This window comes from Gymnoscopelus braueri, assembly GCF_963280865.1.
Source record: "Gymnoscopelus braueri genome assembly, contig: SUPER_20_unloc_1, whole genome shotgun sequence".
NCBI lineage: Eukaryota > Metazoa > Chordata > Actinopteri > Myctophiformes > Myctophidae > Gymnoscopelus > Gymnoscopelus braueri.
In genome coordinates, this window is record NW_027660990.1 from 1876678 (window position 1) to 1897786 (window position 21109).

Consider the following 21109-nt stretch of genomic DNA (forward strand, 5'->3'; position numbering starts at 1 on the left):
CAGTCAGTGTGGGGAGAGGAGAGGAGCGGAGCAGTTAGAATGCCGGAGCTGTGGGATCATATTATGGTCTGTTCCTCATCTTCCCCATTCTTCCACTCTCCTCTCTCTCGCCTTCGGACCGGTCGAGGGGAAAAGCTGCGGCGCGTTACGATGCCCTTTTAGCGTTTATCGTTTGTGGATCTGTAAAAAGTGGACTGGAATGACAGTGTTTTTTTTTTTCTTCTTTGGTTCTGTTTATTTTTTCGGGTTAGATGCGAGGAGGGTGCGCATCTCGCAGCCCCCGTGTCTCTGTGAGTATCTGGCTTTTTTTTCACTGAGGAATATTACGATGCTTAAAGTCGCCGCATAAACCAGCACTCTCTCCGTGCAAAAAACGGGGGTTGCAGTAAGGCTTTGAGAGGCTCCCCCCCCCCCCTCTCTCTCTCTCTCTCTCTCTCTCTCTCTCTCTCTCTCTCTCTCTCTCTCTCAGACAATGTGCCAAGTCAATCCACCCCACAGTGGCCGATTCGTTCCTGTGATTTCTAATTGGAATCTTTGATGTATAGGCCTATATTATTTGTTTTTGTCCACCTGCTCTCTGGTATATTTGGATTGTAAGGTCAATGGATAGATCTATGCGTCTTCGGTGCGTCACAGCCCCGTTTCTGCGCCCGCGGTCGTGCGTTTCTGAATCCCTCTGAGATCTCACTCCGGATTTTTTATTATTTTTTTCATCCGAGGCTTCCCTACACCGACGGTAATTAAATGCTGGATCTATTTTTCAGCGACAATTCCTGGCCGTAAACATGCTGAACGGCGTTCTCCTGCTGAGCGTCCTCACCGTCACCATCAGCCTGTCGCCGTCCAACACGGAGAGCCGCAAAACTTCAGCTTCCAGAGACATCTGCAGGAGCCGCTGCGCCTGCGAGGAGAGAGAGAACCTGCTCAACATCAACTGCGAGAACAAGGAATTTACGACCGTCGGTCAGTTCCAGGCACCCCCCAATAAAATCTCCCAGCTTTTCCTGAACGGCAACTTTCTGTCGCGGCTCGCCGCCAACGAGTTTGTGAATTATGGCAATGTCACCTCGCTGCATTTGGGGAATAATGGCTTGCAGGAGATCCGGACGGGGGCTTTTAACGGGCTTCGGTTCTTGAAACGGCTCCATTTGAACAACAACAACCTGGAGGTGATTAAAGAGGACACGTTCGCCGGCCTGGAGAGTTTGGAGTATTTACAGGCGGACTATAATTATATCAGCGCCATAGAGCCGGGCGCCTTTAGCAAGCTGAATAAGCTCAAGGTGCTGATTCTCAACGACAACCTGCTGTTGGCGCTGCCCGCCAACGTGTTCCGCTTTGTGCTCCTCACCCACCTGGATTTACGCGGCAACCGGTTGAAGACGCTGCCGTTCGCCGGGGTGCTGGAGCACATCGGCGGCATCATGGAGATACAGCTGGAGGAGAACCCGTGGAACTGCACCTGCGACCTGATCCCCCTCAAGGCCTGGCTGGACACCATCTCCGTGTTCGTGGGCGACATCGTGTGCGAGACGCCGTTCCGCCTCCACGGCAAGGACGTCACGCAGCTCATCAAGCAGGACCTGTGTCCACGCCGGAACGCCGGGGAGCGCGGCGCGCCCCCTCACCACCACCCGCCCAATGACTCCCACTACACCGGGGTCGTAGGCCCCGCCTCCACCCTTCACCCCGGCGCAGTCATTCCTACGCGCTCCCCCAAGGCCTCCCGGCCTCCCAAAATGCGCCACAGACCGACCCCGCGCGTCAACTCGAAGGACAAGCACGTCTTCGGGCCCATCATGGTCTACCAGACGCGCTCGCCGGTGCCTGTGCTTTGCCCCAACGTGTGCGTGTGCACGTCGCAGAACCCCGACAGCGGGCTCAACGTCAACTGCCAGGAGCGGAAGCTGCACAACATCACAGAGCTCAACCCCAGGCCCTCCTACCCGAAGAAGCTGCATCTAACCGGCAATTACCTCCAGGTCATCCACAGGGCGGATTTAGCAGAGTACAGCTCGCTTGAGCTGCTGCATTTAGGGAATAACCGGATCGCCGTGATCCAGGAAGGGGCGTTCGAGAACCTGACCAACCTCCGGCGGCTCTACCTGAACGGGAACTACATCGAGTCGCTCTCGCGCTCGCTCTTCGCCGGCCTGCAGTCGCTGCAGTACCTCTACCTGGAGTACAACGTCATCAAGGAGATCCTGCCGCAGACGTTCAACGCGCTGCACAACCTGCAGCTGCTCTTCCTCAACAACAACCTGCTGCGCTCGCTGCCCGACCAGGTGTTCGGCGGCACCATGCTGACGCGCCTCAACCTGAGGAACAACCACTTCTCGTACCTGCCGGTGCGCGGGGTCCTCGACCAGCTGTCGGCCTTCATCCAGATCGACCTGCAGGTAACGAAACGTATTACGTTAATCGCCCAGTCGCAATTGTTTTTGAGATCATAGCTAGTTAAGTTTTGCATGATCGTCACAATTGTTTTTGTTCGTCTGTATATGTTTGTCTGTTGATACATAGCGGACATTGCCGATCTACAAGCTCAGCTCACTACGTGTTGCGATGTGATGCATGGTGAGCTTGTAGATCGGCTATTTCAGCTATTTATAACATGTTTTAAAGTATAAAATTGTTCAATGCTAAGCTGTTTATTTTGATCATGACTACCAGTCGTTGTCAGTCATGTCTTTGTATATTCATGTTATTTGTCATATGCAAACAGAAATGTTTGTCTAATTTATGTTCCAATGCTCAACGCCCCCCAAAAAACACAATTAAATCACTTAATCGCTAATTATCTGTTAACAACAATTAACCCCCCCCCCACACCCTGAAAAAAAAAGTTTAACGATTGGTGACAACCCCCCATCGCTAACCTGCAGGAGAACCCGTGGGACTGCACCTGCCACATCGTGGCGCTCAAGAACTGGATGGAGCTGTCCAGCACCAGCGTGGTGGTCAACGAGATCACCTGCGACTCGCCCTCCAAGCACGCCGGGCGCCTGCTGCGCTCGCTGCGCAACGACGCCATCTGCCCCGAGCCCCGCCCGGGGGAGGAGGCCCCGCCCCCGCCGCCGCAGCGCCGACCGCCCACCAAGCAGCCCACGCTGCCGAGCCCCGGAGGAGGCGCCCACTCCTCCTCCACGTCTTCCTCCTCCCCCTCTTCCTCCTCCTCTTCATCCTCCACTCCCCCCTCCCCTTCGTCCCCGTCCTCAACCGCCTCCCCCTCGTCCTCCACGGCGTCCTCGTTGTCTCTCGGCCCTTCGGCCGCCGCCCCCCCCACCACCGAGTCCCGGATCCTCTCCCCTCCGGAGCTGCACCCGGAGGTGCCGCTCTCTGTGCTGATCCTGGGCCTCCTGGTGGTGTTCATCCTCTCTGTCTGCTTGGGCGCCGGCCTCTTCGTCTTTGTCCTGAAGCGGCGCAAGGGGGCGGAGCACGTCCTCCCCACAGGGGGCGCCAACAACCTGGACCTGAGCTCCTTCCAGGTGCAGTACGGCTCCTATGCCGCCGAGCCCACCCACGTCCACGCCGACAAGACCGCAGAGAGTCACGTCTACAACTACATCCCGCCACCGGTGGGCTCCATGTGCCAGAACCCCATCTACATGCAGAAAGACCACCGGGAGCAAGTGGCCTTCTACCGCAACCTGAAGGAGCTCAGCTTCGGCCCCTTGGACCCCAAGAAGGACGACCTCCTCTGCGGCCGCGGCTCGGGGGGAGCGTACACCATCAGCGCCATGGATTTTATGGACAAGTCGCCCGCGCCGCCGTCGTCGTGCGCCATCCTCGGCCCGCCGGAGCACCCGCCCCCCGAGCTGCTGTACCAGAACTTCACCGAGAGGCCCAACAGGGAGAGCCTCCCTGCGGCCGCCGGCGCGCCTCCCTCTTACAACTACAACTTTTGCACTTTACCCAAGAGACCTTGCGTCGTGCCCCCGTACGAGGCGGTGGCCGCGTCGGCCCGCCGGCACGTGGTCGTCGCCAACAACAGCGGCGGCCAGGACCGGCCGCTGAACAAGACGGTGCTCTACGGCACTCCCAGGAAATACTACGGTGCCGAACAGCCGTCCTCCAAAACCAACGAGCACCCCCTCCTGCTCCCCGGGAAGCTAAAAGCCGAGCCGGACTACCTGGAGGTGCTGGAGAAGCAGACTGCCGTGAGCCAACTGTAAAAGCCCTTTATTCGTACTTTGCCGTGTGGCCGGGTACCGCGTGCCGGGAATAGGCCGGGGCTATTCTCGGGCCCGCCTTGGGCACGCGATACCCAACCGCGCGACAGAGCATTAATTAGGCTCAACCACTTAAACCCTATATGGTTGACCAGGTAGTCCCTCAAGGGCTCTATGCTAGTGTCTTTTCTGCTTTCCGTTATTGTGGGGAAAGCTTTTGTTGAAAATTAGCCACGTTGTACACTTGTCGATTTGCTCTTTTCCTGCGAAAGCCTTCCCCACAACAAGGGCGCTATGGGGTTTAAGTGGTTAAGGCAGCCACAGTGGCCCACATTCTCTCCGCAGCATCTATTATAGTCACGCTATAGCCCTACCTACCTATATATCTATCTATCTTACTGCGCATCCAAACCCTACACACTTCACTGGAAGCAAACTCAAGCCTTTGGCCTTTTTTAATCCTCTTCCTCGTTTTCTTTCTTCTTTTCAAGCTGTATAAATGGAGTATATACGACATTATGTTATTATTATGCAGTGCTATTTTTTTCTGCTCCGAGGTTTAAATTATTTCTTCTATTTGACAAAGGGAAACTCAGAGATGTCGGCAGGTAATGACAATGGGCAAGACTGTGGACCTTATACAGTACAATACGGCTTTGTGCTTTTGATTAAACTGTATTATTGTTTTATTTTCCGCCCCGTGGAATATATATATATATATAAAATATGAAATGATTATCGTTTGTAGAAGAGGAGATAACGAATTGACATTCCTGTACATACTTAGCCTATACAGATATATGGTGAGTGTGCAACGAGAAAAAAAAAGAAAAAAGAATGAGAAAAGGGGGGAAAAAACCTTGTTTCAAAATCCACAAGCGGCAAAATCATACTTATATTCCAGAAAGTGCCTTTGCACTCTATTTTATCAATGATGCCCTCTGCAAAATGAAAAAAAAAATGTTGACTCTTTTTTTGAAAGTGCTGTATTTAAAAAAAGAATCAAATCTTTATGTAAAATAGAAGAACTATTTGTCCGCTGGGAGAAAAGAAAGGAAAGAACAAAAACTAGAACTGGACATTGGGGGTGGGGAAAGTGATATATTTATGAGTTTCTGGAGAAGAATCCTGTTACTTTTACTTTCAATATCAGTGTCTTTGAAGATGTACAATTTAGAGACATGCATAACAGTGTATGCTAATAGGGGAGCAATACGGCGCGGAGAGAGAGAGCGCTATTAAATTTTCACTGAAGCACTTTGTCAAGATTCTGAGTTTGAGATAAACATTATTGACACTGCTGCATGAGGATGATGATGAGGATGATGATGGTTCAAGTGAGCTGCCATGCCCCTTGCGGTGTGTGTGTGTGTGTGTGTGTGTGTGTGTGTGTGTGTGTGTGTGTGTGTGTGTGTGTGTGTGTGTGTGTGTGTGTGTGTGTGTGTGTGTGTGTGTGTGTGTGTGCATGCGTGCACATGAGAGTGACACAGAGAGAGAGACACAGAAAGAGAGAGAGAGAGCGAGAGAGAGAGAGAAAGATACACATACCTACAGTGCCATTCCCTCCCCCTCCCCCTCTCTCTCTCTCTCTCTCTCTCTCTCTCTCTCTCTCTCTCTCTCTCTCTGTGTGTGTGTCGCTGTGATGGAATGTGTCGGGCTGTGTATTGACTGTTGTTTTTGTCTGAGGGTATTCTTGGCTGAATAACGGTTGTTGCTTCTATCACCGACACACCAAGGCTTGCCCAAAGCCACACAGACACACACGCACGCACGCACGCACGCACGCACGCACGCACGCACGCACGCACGCACACACACACACACACACACACACACACACACACACACACACACACACACCCACACCCACACCCACACACACACACACACACACACACACACACACACACACACACACCGGCTGCTCTTTCACCGCTTACAACCTGCCAGTATAGCCAGGAGTCACATTGGTTGTGAGTTTGTAGATCGACTATTTTCATGTTTTTTGGGGCCGTGTCATTATAGAGAAATTCTTCTTCTTCTTCTTCTTCTTCTTCTTCTTCTTCTTCTTCTTCTTCTTCTTCTTCTTCTTCTTCTTCTTCTTCTTCTTCTTCTTCTTCTTCTTCTTCTTCTTCTTCTTCTTCTTCTTCTTCTTCTTCTTCTTCTTCTATATCTTCACATTTTATTTCCATTTCTGATAAGCAGCAAACATAATATAGGCTTCGAAAGACTAAATGGAAGCAGGGAAAAGGCGTCACATCCACTTTATATTGGCTGTGGATCATTTTCAGAGCGTCCGTGCTCCAGACAAGTTGTGGCGATGTCACGATGATTCGGTCTAACACTTCGTAAACCTGACCTAAGTTAGCTCAGCCATTAGTCCGCTCGCTTCCCCCTACACCAAATCAAACAGGGACGCTAGGGTCAGTGGTCTGAGAAGATGTTGTGCCAGGGCACTCCCAGAAAATATGTGTGTTCTTAAAATGTTTCGACGCTTTTTCTTTCTTTTTTGCATAGCTTGAGAAACCGAATATAACATGGCGCCACTTCTCCATTTAACTTCAATGGACGTGGCCGTCATGTTCTTTGCTGTCGCCCTGTTACTTTGAATGGTGTGCTCGCTCTTGATTCTTCGCATTGCTTTTTGAATTTGACGAAAATAGCATTTTCCCGGGGACCCTCTGAAACCCCCTGCAAGGATCCCTAATGGGGGTCCCCCAGACGCGACTTTTGAGAACCACTGCGTTAGGGTTTTTAACCGATTAAGACCTGAGGTCGATTCTACGAAATGTCTTCTAAATCCTAACAGTTTTCTGAAAAAAGTATGTTGCTATATCAGTGGTGGTCAAACCTTTTAGTGTCAAGGACCCTCAAAATTATATGTATTTGGGCCGCGGACTCCCAGCTTAAAATACGTTGTTCCATGGACCGCCAGAAGCAAAGATTTGAGTTTAAACAGTTGTTTAAAAAAATATATGTATTCAATGATTTGCGCACATGTTCAAAAATAGCAGATCTACAAGTTCATGAGCTTGTATATCTGCTATTTTTTGAATAGCCAAATGAATCACACAATGACACAGATGCGTTCCCGGTCTTAATGGGTTCAACCAAAACACAGTGATAGTGATAGAGAGGCTTGCTGTCCGCACCGCGGCCTTATCGCTTCATGAGAAACAAAATGTCCTCAGTCAGGTGACGGCAGTGGTGGAAAGTAACTAAGTACATTTACTTAACAATTACAATTGTACAATTTCCAATATTTTTACTTCTATTCCATTACATCTCAGAGGCGAATATTGTACTTTACTCCACTACAATTATTTGAAAACTTTAGTTACTAATTACTTTGCAGATAAATTATGATATTATAAGACATACATTAACCAATTTAGCCCTATTTTTTACCTAGGGTATTTGAAAATAGCAAATCTACAAGCTCACAACGCGTCGCACCGCGACGTGTTGTGAGCTTGTAGATCTGCTATTTTCAAACATCCTAGTACTTTTACTTTTGGGAATTTAAGTACATTTGGATGCCAATACTTTTGTGCTTTTACTCAAGTGACATTTTGAACACAGGCCTTTTACTTGGAACGGAGTATTTTTATATTGTGGTATTGCTACTTTTACTTAAGTAAAATATGTGAGTACTTTTTTACACCACTGGGCGACGGCTGCTGATGCAATGATGATGGCAGCCGAGGACAAGGCAAAGGGGAAGGCGTTGAGAATGTGGACGCTGTCACGTTCCAAAACTCCTTACTTTACAGGAAACGGGAAAACAAATAAATAACCTGTGTTCCAAATGCAGTGCTGTAATATAACTAGGTACATTTACTCAAGTGCTGTACTTCAGGACAATTCTGAGGTATTTTTACTTTGCTGGTGTGGTTCTTTTTTTCTAGTACTTTTACTTCTACTCCACTACAGAGGCTCACAAGATGCGACACATTGTGAGCTTGTACTTGTAACAGAGTATTTTTATATTGCAGTATTGATACTTTAACTTAAATAAAAAATGTGAGTACATTTTACGCCACTGTCCAAAAGGAACATGCAATCTGGCAACCCATTCGTTTAAAAAAAAGAAAGTTATCTGTTTTGAGAGATTACAATGGATGCAGTGCAGTTATTATTCAGTCACAAGAATCGTGTGCTTTTCATGGGTTCGATATTTAGAACAGTGGCTCTCAAACTTCTTTCATGTGAAGGACCCCCAAAATTATTATGTATTTTGCTGCGGACCCCCAAAATGATTATGTATTTGGCTGCGGACCCCCAAAATGATTATGTATTTGTCTGCGGACCCCCAAAATGATTATGTATTTGGCTGCGGACCCCCAAAATGATTATGTATTTGGCTGCGTAACCCCCAAAATTATTATGTATTTGGCTGCGGACCCCCAAAATGATGATGTATTTGGCTGCGGACCCCCAAAATTATTATGTATTTGGCTGCGGACCCCCAAAAGTATTATGTATTTGGCTGCGGACCCCCAAAATGATATGTATTTGGCTGCGGACCCACAAAATGATTATGTAGTTGGCTGCGGACCCCCAAAATGATATGTATTTTTTTCATGTATCTGAAAAAAATTTAAACAAATGTTGTGCCAGGGACCTCAAACATTTTAGTTTCCTGGTTAAAATGATTTGTAGCGCTACATTGACACAATTTGCTGGGGATAATAATTGTAGTGGAGTAAAAGTACAATATTTTCCTCAAAGATGTACATAGTGGAGTAAAAGTAAAAGTATTGAAAATTGGAAATACTCCACTAAAGTAAAATATACCTCAAAATTGCACTTAAGTACAGTACTAATCTTGACTAAATGTACTTAGTTTATTTGCACCACTGGTGACCCACAACGCTGCCCCCCCCCACCCCCCCGCACCGATAAACACACACACACACACACACACACACACACACACACACACACACACACACACACACACACACACACACACACACACACACAGACGTTCTGCTGCCCACACGTCGCAGCTGGTGGCTGCTGCAACGATCACAGCAGCACACATACCGTCACACACACATTATATACTGCTGCCTGCGCGTCGTGCATCCCTGTGTGTGTGTGTGTGTGTGTGTGTGTGTGTGTGTGTGTGTGTGTGTGTGTGTGTGTGTGTGTGTGTGTGTGTGTGTGTGTGTGTGTGTGTGTGTGAGGGGACCAGGAGGAATGCCGTACATCTGATTTTGATATCCTCCCGCCTGCGCTCATTCATGTGTTTATGGGCGCTGGGCATTATGTTTTATCTCTGCTTCTGGTCATCCTGAATTAAAACAGCGGTGTAAAGTACTCAAGTACTGTACATAAGTACAATTTTGAAGTGCTTTTACTTCACTGGAGTATTTCCAATTGTCTATACTTTTACTTCTACTCCACTACATCTCAGAAGCAAATATTGTACTTTTACTCCACTACAATTATTTGAAAACTTTATTTACTAGTTACTTTGCAGGTATAAATTATTACATTATAAAACATATTAACCAATTTAGCCCTATTTTATACCTAGGCTATTTGAAAATAGCCGATTTACAAGCTCACAACGCGTCACGAAGCGACGCGTTGTGAGCTTGCAGATCTGCTATTTTCACACATTACTGTTACAGTACATTACAGTACTTTTACTTTTGGTACTTTAAGTACATTTTGATACCAATACTTTTGTACTACAGTAAGTCCATTTTGAATTCCGGACTTTTACTTGTGATTGTAGTATTGATACTTTTACTTAAGTAAAACATTGAGTATACTTTTCTTTGAACATGTTAACCCTGGAGGCAAATGTATTGTCTTTCTTTTTTTTATCAAATATAAAAACTACACGTTCAAAATGTGTCGTGACGCGACGTGCTATGAGCTTGTAGATCTGCTATTTTAGTCGTTTGCCATGTGAATACGTATAGGCTATAGGGCTGAAGTGCTTAAGAAAACGTGTCCACTCTTCTTTTGTTTATGTAAAAAAAAAAATGTGGGGGGGGGGGGGTCAAACCCTGTGTGCACGTGTGCTCATGTGTGCATGTGCACGCGTATGCACGTGCATGGGCAATTGAAAGGCTTTTATAGACCAATTGTCCGCTTGGCCGTGGCGTGACGCAGACGAGCGGAGTGACCCCGCTCTTGTCATATGGTAATGACGTTTTTCTTTTTCTTTCTGTCTCCCAACTCCAATTGACACCAACGCTTTGTCCCTTTTGTTTGACGTTGTGAACCCCCCTATCCCCCTCTACCCCCTCCCCCCCTCAGTGGTGTAAAAAAGTACTCAACTTTTACTTGAGTAAAAAAGTATCAATACTGCAGTGTATAAGTACTCTGTTAAGAAAGTAAAGGTGTGGAATTCCAAATTCCCCTGAGTAAAAGTACAAAAGTATTGGTGTCAAAATGTACTTCAAGTACCAAAAGTAAAAGTACTAAAATGTTTGAAAATAGCAGATCTACAAGCTCACAACGACGTGTTGTGAGCTTGTAGATCGGCTATTTTCAAATAGCCTAGGTATAAAATAGGGCTGAAGTGGTTAATGTATGTTTTATAATGTAATACATTTATATAAGTAACTAGTAACTAACGTTTTCAAATAATTGTAGTGGAGTAAAAGAACAATATTTATCTCTAAGATGTAGTGGAGTAGAAGTGAAAGTTTAGACAATTGTAAATACTCCAGTCAAGTAAAAGTACCTCAAAATTGTACTTAAGTACAGTACTTGAGTAAATGTACTTAGTTACTTTACACCACTGCTTTTGTTTGACGTTGTGAACACCCCTATCCCCCCCTAAGCCCCCCTACCCCCCTCCCCCCACATTACAACCCCCCTGCGACGGTTTCCTCTGCCGTGTCTTGGCTGGGGTTTTGTCATTCATGTATTGTGTAACTCGCTGTGGCGCTCAAACGGTTATGGAAATGGCAGAGGTGTAAAGTAGATTTACTCAAGTACTGCACACGAGTACAATGTATGTTGAGTTGCTTTTTACTTCACTTGAGTATTTCAAATTTTAAATACTTTTACTTCTACTCCACTACATCTCAGAGACAAATATTGTACTTTGAAAAATGGCAATTTGAAAATAGCAGATCTGCAAGCTCATGTTGTGAGCTTGTAGATCTGCTAATTTCAAAAGATTTTTGTACATTTGGAAAACTTGTGAAAGAATTCCATGTAATGACTGCTTACTTACTTTTGGTACTTTAAGGGCGGATTCACACTGGGTCCGTTTGAATCAAACCGTTCCCGAGTACGCTTGGCTTCTCCCAGCTGGCCAGCATTCACACTGGCCAAGACTCGAGACCATTTCATTTAACAGTAATGGTAAATATGTGCCTCATGGGGGCGCTGTGGACTATGGGGCTTTGGGAGAGGGAATGTCATTCACAGAATAAAAGTAACTCTAGAGTGAATAATAAAGTTTGACTGTGTTCCTGACGTTGTCTTGAGTTATAATAACAACAAATCAACAATACACAAACAAAGCAGTGTGTGTGTGTGTGTGCGTGCACTGGTCTTTGAAACCTCTAAATGTAACGTCGTGTCTGTTAATATGATATTGGCGTCACGGACGCATCCTTGGTATTTTAGCAGTGACGTTACGGACTAATCCTTAGTATATTTATCCTTATATACGCGTCCGCTACACATGTGTTTTTTGTTTATTATTTTTCACGCCTCGCGCTACTCAAACACTAGGGGGATTATTATTTCTTGTCAACATTCAAGTAGAACTATGAGAAGGTATAACCCAGCTAAAATAATGTGTCATTATAAAAAATATATAAATGATATATGATTAGCAGTCCACTTCCTCCTGTTGGTACGGATGGATTCACATTGCATCGTTCCGTAGGCGAATACGCATGATCCGGATCCGAGACTACCTCCGGAGATGGTTTTGGGTACGGTACGGTGATCCGTTTCGGGGAACGATACGCAACGTTCACACTACCACAACATCAGCCAAGTGGTCCAGGGTGCGCACCCGGGACCATAGTGTGTATTATGTTGATGCAGAATATTTCTACATTGCAGTATTGATACTTGTACTTAAGTAAATCAATTGAGTGTTTTTTACACCACTGGGAAATGGTACGTGGCCCAGTGGTTCTCAACCTGTGGGCCGCGGACCACCAGTGGGGGTATTGCAAGCGGGCCGCCCAAATAATTGGCAAAACAACTATGATTTTTATGATAATGTAGCGTTGATATTTTAAAAGAAATGATTCACAAACAAAACAAAACAAAAAACTTGAAAAGCAGTGCTTTAAAGTAACTGAGTACATTTACTCAACTACTGTACTTAAATACAATTTTGAGATACTTTTACTTTACTGGAGTATTTCCAATTGTCTATACTTTTACTTCTACTCCACTACATCTCAAGGCAAAATTCCGGACTTTTACTTGTAACAAAGTACTATTACATTGCAGTATTGATACTTTTACTTAAGTTATTTTTCCACCACTGTTGAAAAGTGACTTTCCACTTTAGTGGTCAGATGGGTGGGCCGCGAACAATTTTTTCAAGTGGGCCCTTGATCCAGAAAAGGCTAAGAGCAGAGGTGGAAGAAGTACTCACATTTTGCACTTAGGTAAAAGTAGCAATACCGCAATGTAGAAATATAAATGTTTATGAGTAAAAATACCAGCATTCAATGTACTTGAGTAAAAGTACAAAAGGATTGGTATCAAAATATACTTAAGTACTAAAAGTAAAAGTACTCATTATGCACAATGTCCCATTTCACAAGTTTCCAAATGTATAAAATCCTTTGAAAATAGCAGATCTACAAGCTCACGCCACGTCACAAAGTGACGCGTTGAGAGCTTGTAGATCTGCTATTTTCAAATAGCCAACTTATATATAGGGCTGAGGTGGTTAATTAAGTTTTGTAATAATAATCAAAATCTACAAAGAAAACTAACGTTTTCAAATAAGTGGAGTGGAGTGGAAAATACCTCAAAATTGTATTGTAACTAGTAGTACTTGAGTAAATGTACTAGATCATTTCCACCACTGGTTGAGAGCCACTGGTATGGGGAGACCCTGCTTTTTTTTTAATAAGTGCAGCATTTCGCTGCCACTGTGCTGTCACTTTCTCTTGGCGTTTGAGGTTGTTTATAGCGCTTCGCTGTCAGCTAAGATATTCCGATCGCTATTATTGACAAAGGCCGGGGCTTGCTGGCTCTTTGCTCGCTGGCTGGCTGTCTCTCTCTGCGTGTAGAAACCCTTCACCAGACGTTCAAAGCTTTAGGCTCCTGTGCACAATGGCGGGAGGATGGTAGCTCGCCTGAAAAAGATTTAACCCATTGAAACCCGGGAAGGCATCTACACATGTCATTTTAATTGCTTTGGCTATTCAAAAATAGCAGATCTACAGGCTCATATCGCGGCACTGAGCTCGTAGATCTGCTATTTTTGAAAAATCTTGAACATTTTGTGCAAACATTTGAATATGTTTTTTAAAGGGGACATTTGTAACTCAAATCCTTGGTTCATGGGGGCCCCTGGAACACATTTTTTTTAGATGGGGGTCCACGGCCAAATACATATAATTCTGGGGTTCCTTGAAAGGAAAAGAGAACTAATATGGCGACATACGTTTTTCAAAAAACTGTAGGATTTAGAAGACTTTTGTTTATATATATATATAGCACATTGGTTGGCTAATCATAAACAGCAGATGTATAAGCTAGATATACAGATATACAAGCTCATGAGCTTGTAGATCTGCTATTTTTGAAGAACATTTGAAAATGTTTGCAAATCTTTGAATTTATTTTATGAAATATTTTGAGATGTGGGGTCGTCAGTCAACTACATATAATTGGAGGGGTCCTTGACATGGGCCTGCAACCTTTGGAAGGCAGCCATAGCCAATTGGAATGGAATCTGAAAAATCTGACTGATGCATCTCGATCACATGACTCCGGATATTGTGTGTAAAAAAAATGTAGGACACATTTTTGGACAACATTTGTACGAGTAGTAGCAAAAATTGTGTTTTGAAGAAAACGCAAAATGGCCGGGGGATCTAGTTTGGCCTTCTGTGCAAAACGGGGCCCTCCCACAAATGTTGAATGCCGATTGTAGCCAATCGGAATAGAGTCTGACATCTTGATCACGTGAACACAGATGTGTACCGATAATGTCTACTGATTAGCCTATAGAGTGAGTTTCCGACACAATCTGTAGGAAAATGACGGAAAACCTTGTCAGGCGGTAACGGGTGTGGCCTATTTAAGGATGCGCCACGATCCAAGGAATCCAGCAGAAAAAAATATGTTCATTGTACGACTTTACGGTTCAAGAGTTATAGACCAAAACGTGAAGTGTGCTGTTATAGCGCCACCATGAGGCTGGGCCAGAGGTTCTTCCTTGGCAGTCGAATGGCAGTGTGCGTGCAAAGTTTCACGCCAATCGGACAAACTGTGCCGGAGATTAGCTGTTCACAGACACACTCTTGCCGATACAAAATGTGTTATCCAGTATCATGTTCTCTCTCCTGCTTGGATGAAATTGGTGATTTTCTGTATTTTCAGTTTAATGAAGAGCTGGAGAGACACCTGTTACTAAACAAACACTATAACAATAATTACTATCAGAACATAAAACAGTTGATCTCTTATTTTAACATATCACAACATCTGATGTGAAACATTTGCAAGCACATTTGTTATCGTTTATTCGTCACAATCTAAAATTGTAATTGCCACGTTGCGACGCATTTTGAGCTTGTGGATCGGCTATGTTGGGCCCTATCTTGCGCGGTGCCTTAGCCCAGGGGTTCTCAACCTGTGGGTTGGGACCCCTGTCGTGTATTATGAGGCATTAAGCTGCAGGTTAGCAGGCTTGTTGGTGGTAATAAAGAAGTGGAGGAGAGAGACAGACGTCAGGGTTTCCAAGTTTCCATGTTCATTTATTCATTCAAGTACAGCATCATCATAGAATCCAGGGCAGAGAGCCCTCTCCAGCAGCCCCCTCTGGGCACAACCATCTCAAACAAACATCTCACACCGTTCTTATAGTAGCCCATTTACCAAAGAAGCCATTCTAAATAGCCATATAAGGTATGTACTATAGATAAGAGCAACACAAGCATAGGTGCACATACAAATAGCAATGGCCACTCGGCTCAGCTGTTAGAGTGACAGCTGTTGCTGCGTTAGAACTAGCACATTCACCAAGCATTCACCAGTCACACACACTCATGATTACTCTTCTGACTTTAGCTTTAGTATATTTGTTCTACTAATAATCTGTTTTTACTTGCACACTGTCATATAAAATATAGCAAATAATACGACACCCCCAGGGGGGTCCCCACATGATTTTGGGGTGGTCCCCAGATGACAGTGGAGTGACAATTGAAGGACTTTTAAGACAAGAAAAATGTAAAAGAAAGAAAAAAGAATAAGATCATTACTGCATCAAAAGTAATCAAACTATACTATAAAAACTGGTCAAACATTGGCCAAATTGTCAAATAATATAAGACAGAGGCAAAACTTGTGAGAATAGCAGATCTACAAGAACACAACGCCTGGCGTTGTGTGCTTGTAGATCTGCTATTTTTACAATATTTATTCAAACGAGTCAAACTAAATGTAATGCCTCAACTCAAATATGATTATTTTGGGGGGGTCCCCAGTTCAAATATGATTATTTTGGGGGGTTCCCAGTTCGAATATGATTATTTTTGGGTGTCCCCAATTCAAATAATGATTATTTTGGGCAGTCACGCCTTGAAAAGGTTGAGAATCACTGCCTTAGCCTTATGCCTAAACTTCTTGGGCATTTGAAGTGAAAATATTAAAATATTTTTCAAAATAATACAAAAATAGCAAAAATGTTTAGGCATAAGGCACCACACAAGATATGGCCCTTGGTGTGGAGGTTAAAAAGTGATCCGAGCACAGTTGTGACTCAGGTCGGTTTCTCTAAGACTAGAGCAAGGGTTCCCAAAGTTTTCAGGCCGCGAACTGGGGACCCCCCCACCCTGACAAGCACTCGGAATTGTAATAGTTGAGGCATTACATTTAGTTTGACTCGGTTCCACAAGATACACATTATGAAAATAGCCGAACTGCAAGCTCACAACGCCTCACAAGATTGTCACTTATACTGTTGGTTTGTTTACTGTTGAGTGAGGAAACAATGGGGAACTCCCGAAATCATTTGAGGAAAAAATGCTAGATGACTCAATGCCAGCCACATTTGGTCAAATCTATATATATTTTGAAGGCGATTTTTTTTTACTCAAATCTTTGCTTCTGGGGGTCCCTGGCACCAAACATTTTCAGATGGGGGTCCGCGGCCAAATGTGTATCAATGTATGGTTCCCACTGGACTGCAGGGTTGAAGTGGCTAGCTAGGCTGGTGTGTCCTATGGTGTTGGAGTGAACTGGAGTGGTCCCGATGTGTGAATTATACATCCACTTATGGAGAGAGCCAGTAACGTGACTCAGCACTCGAGTAATTCTAATTTGCTGAAATGGTGCCTTTAGCGAAAATGTTTTTTTTTTCCGTCGGCGTCAGCCATAAACCTCATATCTCTAAAAAATTGTTTATTTTGCAGTAAATGAATGCCCTACTTTGTCATACAAGAGTGTCACACAAAAGTAGCCCAAATTAGCCGATCTACAAGCTCACGCGTTGTAGATCTGTATTTTTTTGTAATTTGAAAAGTTTTGAAAGTGGTTAAGTGTCTGTGTTTTTTCTATATAAATATTTAACCGATATAAAGTATTAAAAAGATCTTGTGACCAAATAACAACTACATTGGATCCAATAGAGCATAGCAGTGGCGGCCATTGTGTGGTGCCACAGATAAAAAGCCCATATTTTTTTCCCCTAGGGATTTCCAAAAGATATTTGTAGTAATTATTTTAAACCTGCAACCAAGCCATCCAGGCACCTGGTGACCATAAAACATTTGATTCTGTGTCAATTTTTTTTTTTAATATTTAATTATATTATGCAATATTTAATAAATACCCTTTAATTTTTGCGGTTTTTAAATATGTTTTGACACAGAATCAAATGTTTTATGGTCACAGTGATTCACCAGGAGCCTGGTTCCAGGCTTAAAATAATTAGTATGAATATTTTCAAATCTCTATGGGAAAAATGTGCGTGTGTGGAACCACAAAATGGCCGCCACTGCTATGATCTATAGACCAACACGGGAACTACAAATTTCACGCCCACTTTTGAGACAGCGCCTCCAGTCGAGGTCCGTTAGAACAATGTACTGCAGCTGCCAATGCATTCCCTATATTATCCTACATTAACTGGAGAAGATATTGATTTAAATAAAAATATGTTTCCAAATGTATGGAGTGTCTTTGTCAACAAATCTTCTTGTTTTCTTAATAGTTGATTTAATTTGCCACTTGAATGGGTCACCCATAATGTTAACACAGCAGAGGGGAGGCGGCAGACAGACACAGTAGTCGCATTTCACGAGCGCCGTGAAAAGCGTCTTTACGAGCGCCGAGCGTCCACTCTGAAGTGGGGAATTTTCATCCCAATCCCGACTGACTTTGTTCATATTTCTATATTTTGAACATCTCATAGGCTTATATTAATTTTCTACCCACCACGGAGCTCCGACGGTACATGACAAATTAAAATGTGTGGGTTTACCGTTGTTATTAACTTGCCTGAATCTAAGTTGGGGAAATAACCCAACTAAATGGAGGAGTGACATATCCCGACATTTTCAACTACTTAGTGAATACTCCAGGTTAGTATTAATATACAAATAGTGTTGCAAGATGCTGTTTGGATAATTGTCCAAAATAAATAGCCTATAAAAATGATACATGAGAGACACAAACGCATCTGGGTATTGAAAACCTCAAGGGATGCGTCCGTAACGTATATGTTACAGGACGATTGAATAACCAGGACGATTGAAGAAGGAGCGCTTGTTTTCAGGCAATTCTGTAAAACCAACGCTAGAGGGCAATGCAAGCCAGACTAGAGGGAGGGTGTGTGTGTGTGTGTGTGTGTGTGTGTGTGTGTGTGTGTGTGTGTGTGTGCGTGCGCGCGCGTTTGTGCGCACGCGCACACGCATGCACACAGAATCAGAATCAGAATCAGAATCAGTTTTATTGTCACATCACAGGTTTACAAGGTAAAAGAGTGGGTGAAATTAGTTTTTGTACATCATTCCCATCGCAACGTTAATTCCATAGAAAGAAGAGGGGGGGGGGAGAAGAAGAAGAGGGGGTGGGGGGCAAGTGGGAAGGAGATCAAAACAAGAGAACAACAGAAGGCCAGACAAGTTATCTACATATTTACAAAGTACCTGAGATAATAAAAACTAAGGTGCCTGAGCAGAGCAGCAATGTATGTATACTGTGCATGATATATACTTATACTGTGCATGATCTACTTATGGACGTTAAGGTGCTTAGAGAGAAAAAAGAGCACAATAAAAAGACAAAAAAAAGTCAGTGCGTTATACATGGGATTAAGGTGCAAAAGGTCAATGCGTGTCCACCTAGGGTGGACTGACCCTAGTATAATCCGCAAGTAGCTCCATGAGGGAGTGCAACAAAAGTCATTTGTACCTGGTGTAGTCCACAGGTATGTCCGAGGGGGAGCTAAGTCCAAGTCATGTGTCCCTGGTATAATCCACAGGTGTGTTCAGGAAGAGCCAGAAAAGTCTGCGACCAGCTGGACAGAAAAAAAGTCTGCGACCAGCTGGACAGTGCCGCCTGTTGTCAGGCTGCTGAACAAGGCTTATGCCTCATTCAGCATTCTGACAACAGCCGGATTAAAACTGCACCAGTACCTGGTGGTAGAACTCTTGATACTGCGGTAGAGCCCCTCGCCCGGTCGCGGTCGTTGTAGGGGTTTGAACAGTTTGTGACTTGGGTGGTGCTTGTCCTTGATGATGCGCTTGGCTTTGACCACGCACCACTTTTTGTACAGTTCCTGGAGCGCTGGGAACTCGTCTCCCATTATCCGCTCTGCCGATCGCACTACTCGCTGTAGGCTGATCTTTTCTCGGGCAGTGCAGTTCCCGTACCAGGCCGTGACACAGCCTGTTAGGATGCCTTCAACAGAACTGTTGTAATACAGCCTGAGGATGCGATGTCCTACTCCGAGCTTCTTCAGGCGGCGGAGCCAGTACAGTCGCTGCTGAGCCTTTTTCCTCACGTGTGTGGTGTGCGTCTCCCATTTGAGGTCCTCCTCGATGTGTACTCCGAGGAACTTGAACTCGCTGACCCTTTCCACTACAGCACCGTCGATGAGGATGGGCGCATGGTCTCTCCGCGGCCTCCTGAAGTCCACGATCAGTTCTTTGGTCTTGTCGACGTTAAGAGCGAGGTTGTTCTCCCGGCACCAGAGTGCCAGTGAGTTGATCTCCTCTCTATAGTCAGACTCGTCGTTGTTGACGATTCGGCCTATCACTGTCGTGTCGTCCGCGTACTTTATGATGGTGTTGGAGACATGTGTGGCTATGCAGTCATACGTGTACAGGGAGTAGAGGAGAGGGCTCAGCACGCATCCCTGGGGTGCTCCGGTGTTGAGGGTCAGGGGGTCGGATGTGATGCTGCCCATTCTCACCACCTGATGTCGGTTGGACAAGAAGTCCTGTATCCAGTCGCACATGCTTGGGTGTAGCCCTAGGTCTCTGAGCTTTTTGTCAAGTATTGCTGGGACAATGGTGTTGAATGCTGAGCTGTAGTCCACGAACAGCATACGTACATATTTGTCCTTCAGCAGCTTGTTGTCCATGTGCGAGAGGACGGTGTGGAGAGCCATGGCAATAGCGTCGTCGGTGGATCTGTTTTTGCGGTATGCATACTGCCACGGATCCAGCGAGGCAGGTAGCGTGGAGCTGATGTATTCCCTCACCAGTTTCTCGAAGCACTTGCTGACGATCGGGGTGAGAGCGACAGGTCTCCAGTCGTTCAGGCATGTCACTTTGGCCTTTTTGGGAATGGGCACAATGGTTGACATTTTGAACCCTGCAGGGACCACAGCCTGGGAGAGGGAGAGGTTAAAGATGTCAGCGAAGACACCTGCCAGCTGGTCTGCACATGCCTTAAGGACCCGGCCTGGAATCCCATCAGGTCCGGCTGCCTTGTGGATGTTGACCCGTGCGAAGGCTGTACGCACTTCTCTCTCCGAGATGATTAGAGGGTTCTCCTCTGCTGGTGCTGCTGATGGCCCTGCTTGGCTGCCGCGGTTGGGGCTGATCTCAAACCGGCCGTAGAAAGTGTTCATTTCGTTGGGGAGGGAGGCAGGCGGGTTCACCTTGCTTCTGGTTCTTGTTTTGCAGTCTGTCAAGGTGTGTACCGCCTGCCACGTGCTCCTGATGTCGCCATTGCTGAGTTGGTCTTGCATCTTTTTTGTGTAGGCCTTTTTCGCCTTCCTGATGGCGCTGTTTAGGGCCACGCGTGTCGTGTTGCACGTTTCCACGTCGCCAGATTTGAAACCAGCATCCCGTTCATGCAGATGTGCACGTACTCCGCTGTCCATCCATGGTTTCTGATTGGGATAGATCCAGGTGACATGCTGGTGGAATTTGGGAAAGACCTTTTTTAAGTCTGTCCGGTTGAAGTCGCCTAGGCAGATGGCTGCGCAGTCCGGGTGGCGATTTTCTTGTGCACTGATCGCCTGGTGTAATTCCCTCATAGCTGTGTCCTTATTAGCTCCAGGATGAATGTAAACAACGGCTACAATCACAATGCTGAAGTCGCGTGGTAGGTAGAAAGGACGGCAGGCTATGATTAAAAGTTCAAGGTCTGGTGAGCAGTGACTATCTAGGATTTTAACATCTTTGCACCAGTTGTTGTTGATCAAGGCACAAACTCCCCCCCCACGTTGCTTACCGCTTAGTACAGGGTCTCTGTCTTTCCTGTACACGGTGAAGCCAGGGGGAGTGATGGAAGAA

At 45.3% G+C, this 21109-nt stretch overlaps 1 protein-coding gene across 1 annotated transcript; it reads left to right on the forward strand.

Moving 5' to 3' along the window:
* Positions 1-756: 756 nt before the first annotated feature.
* slitrk2 (SLIT and NTRK-like family, member 2) lies at positions 757-4175 on the forward strand (the record flags this gene model as incomplete). Its single annotated transcript, XM_080457374.1, has 2 exons — positions 757-2399; positions 2886-4175. The coding sequence occupies exons 1-2, from the start codon at positions 786-788 to the stop codon at positions 4173-4175; spliced, it is 2904 nt and encodes a 967-aa protein (XP_080313500.1). The 5' UTR covers positions 757-785.
* Between the last annotated feature and the right edge of the window lie 16934 nt (positions 4176-21109).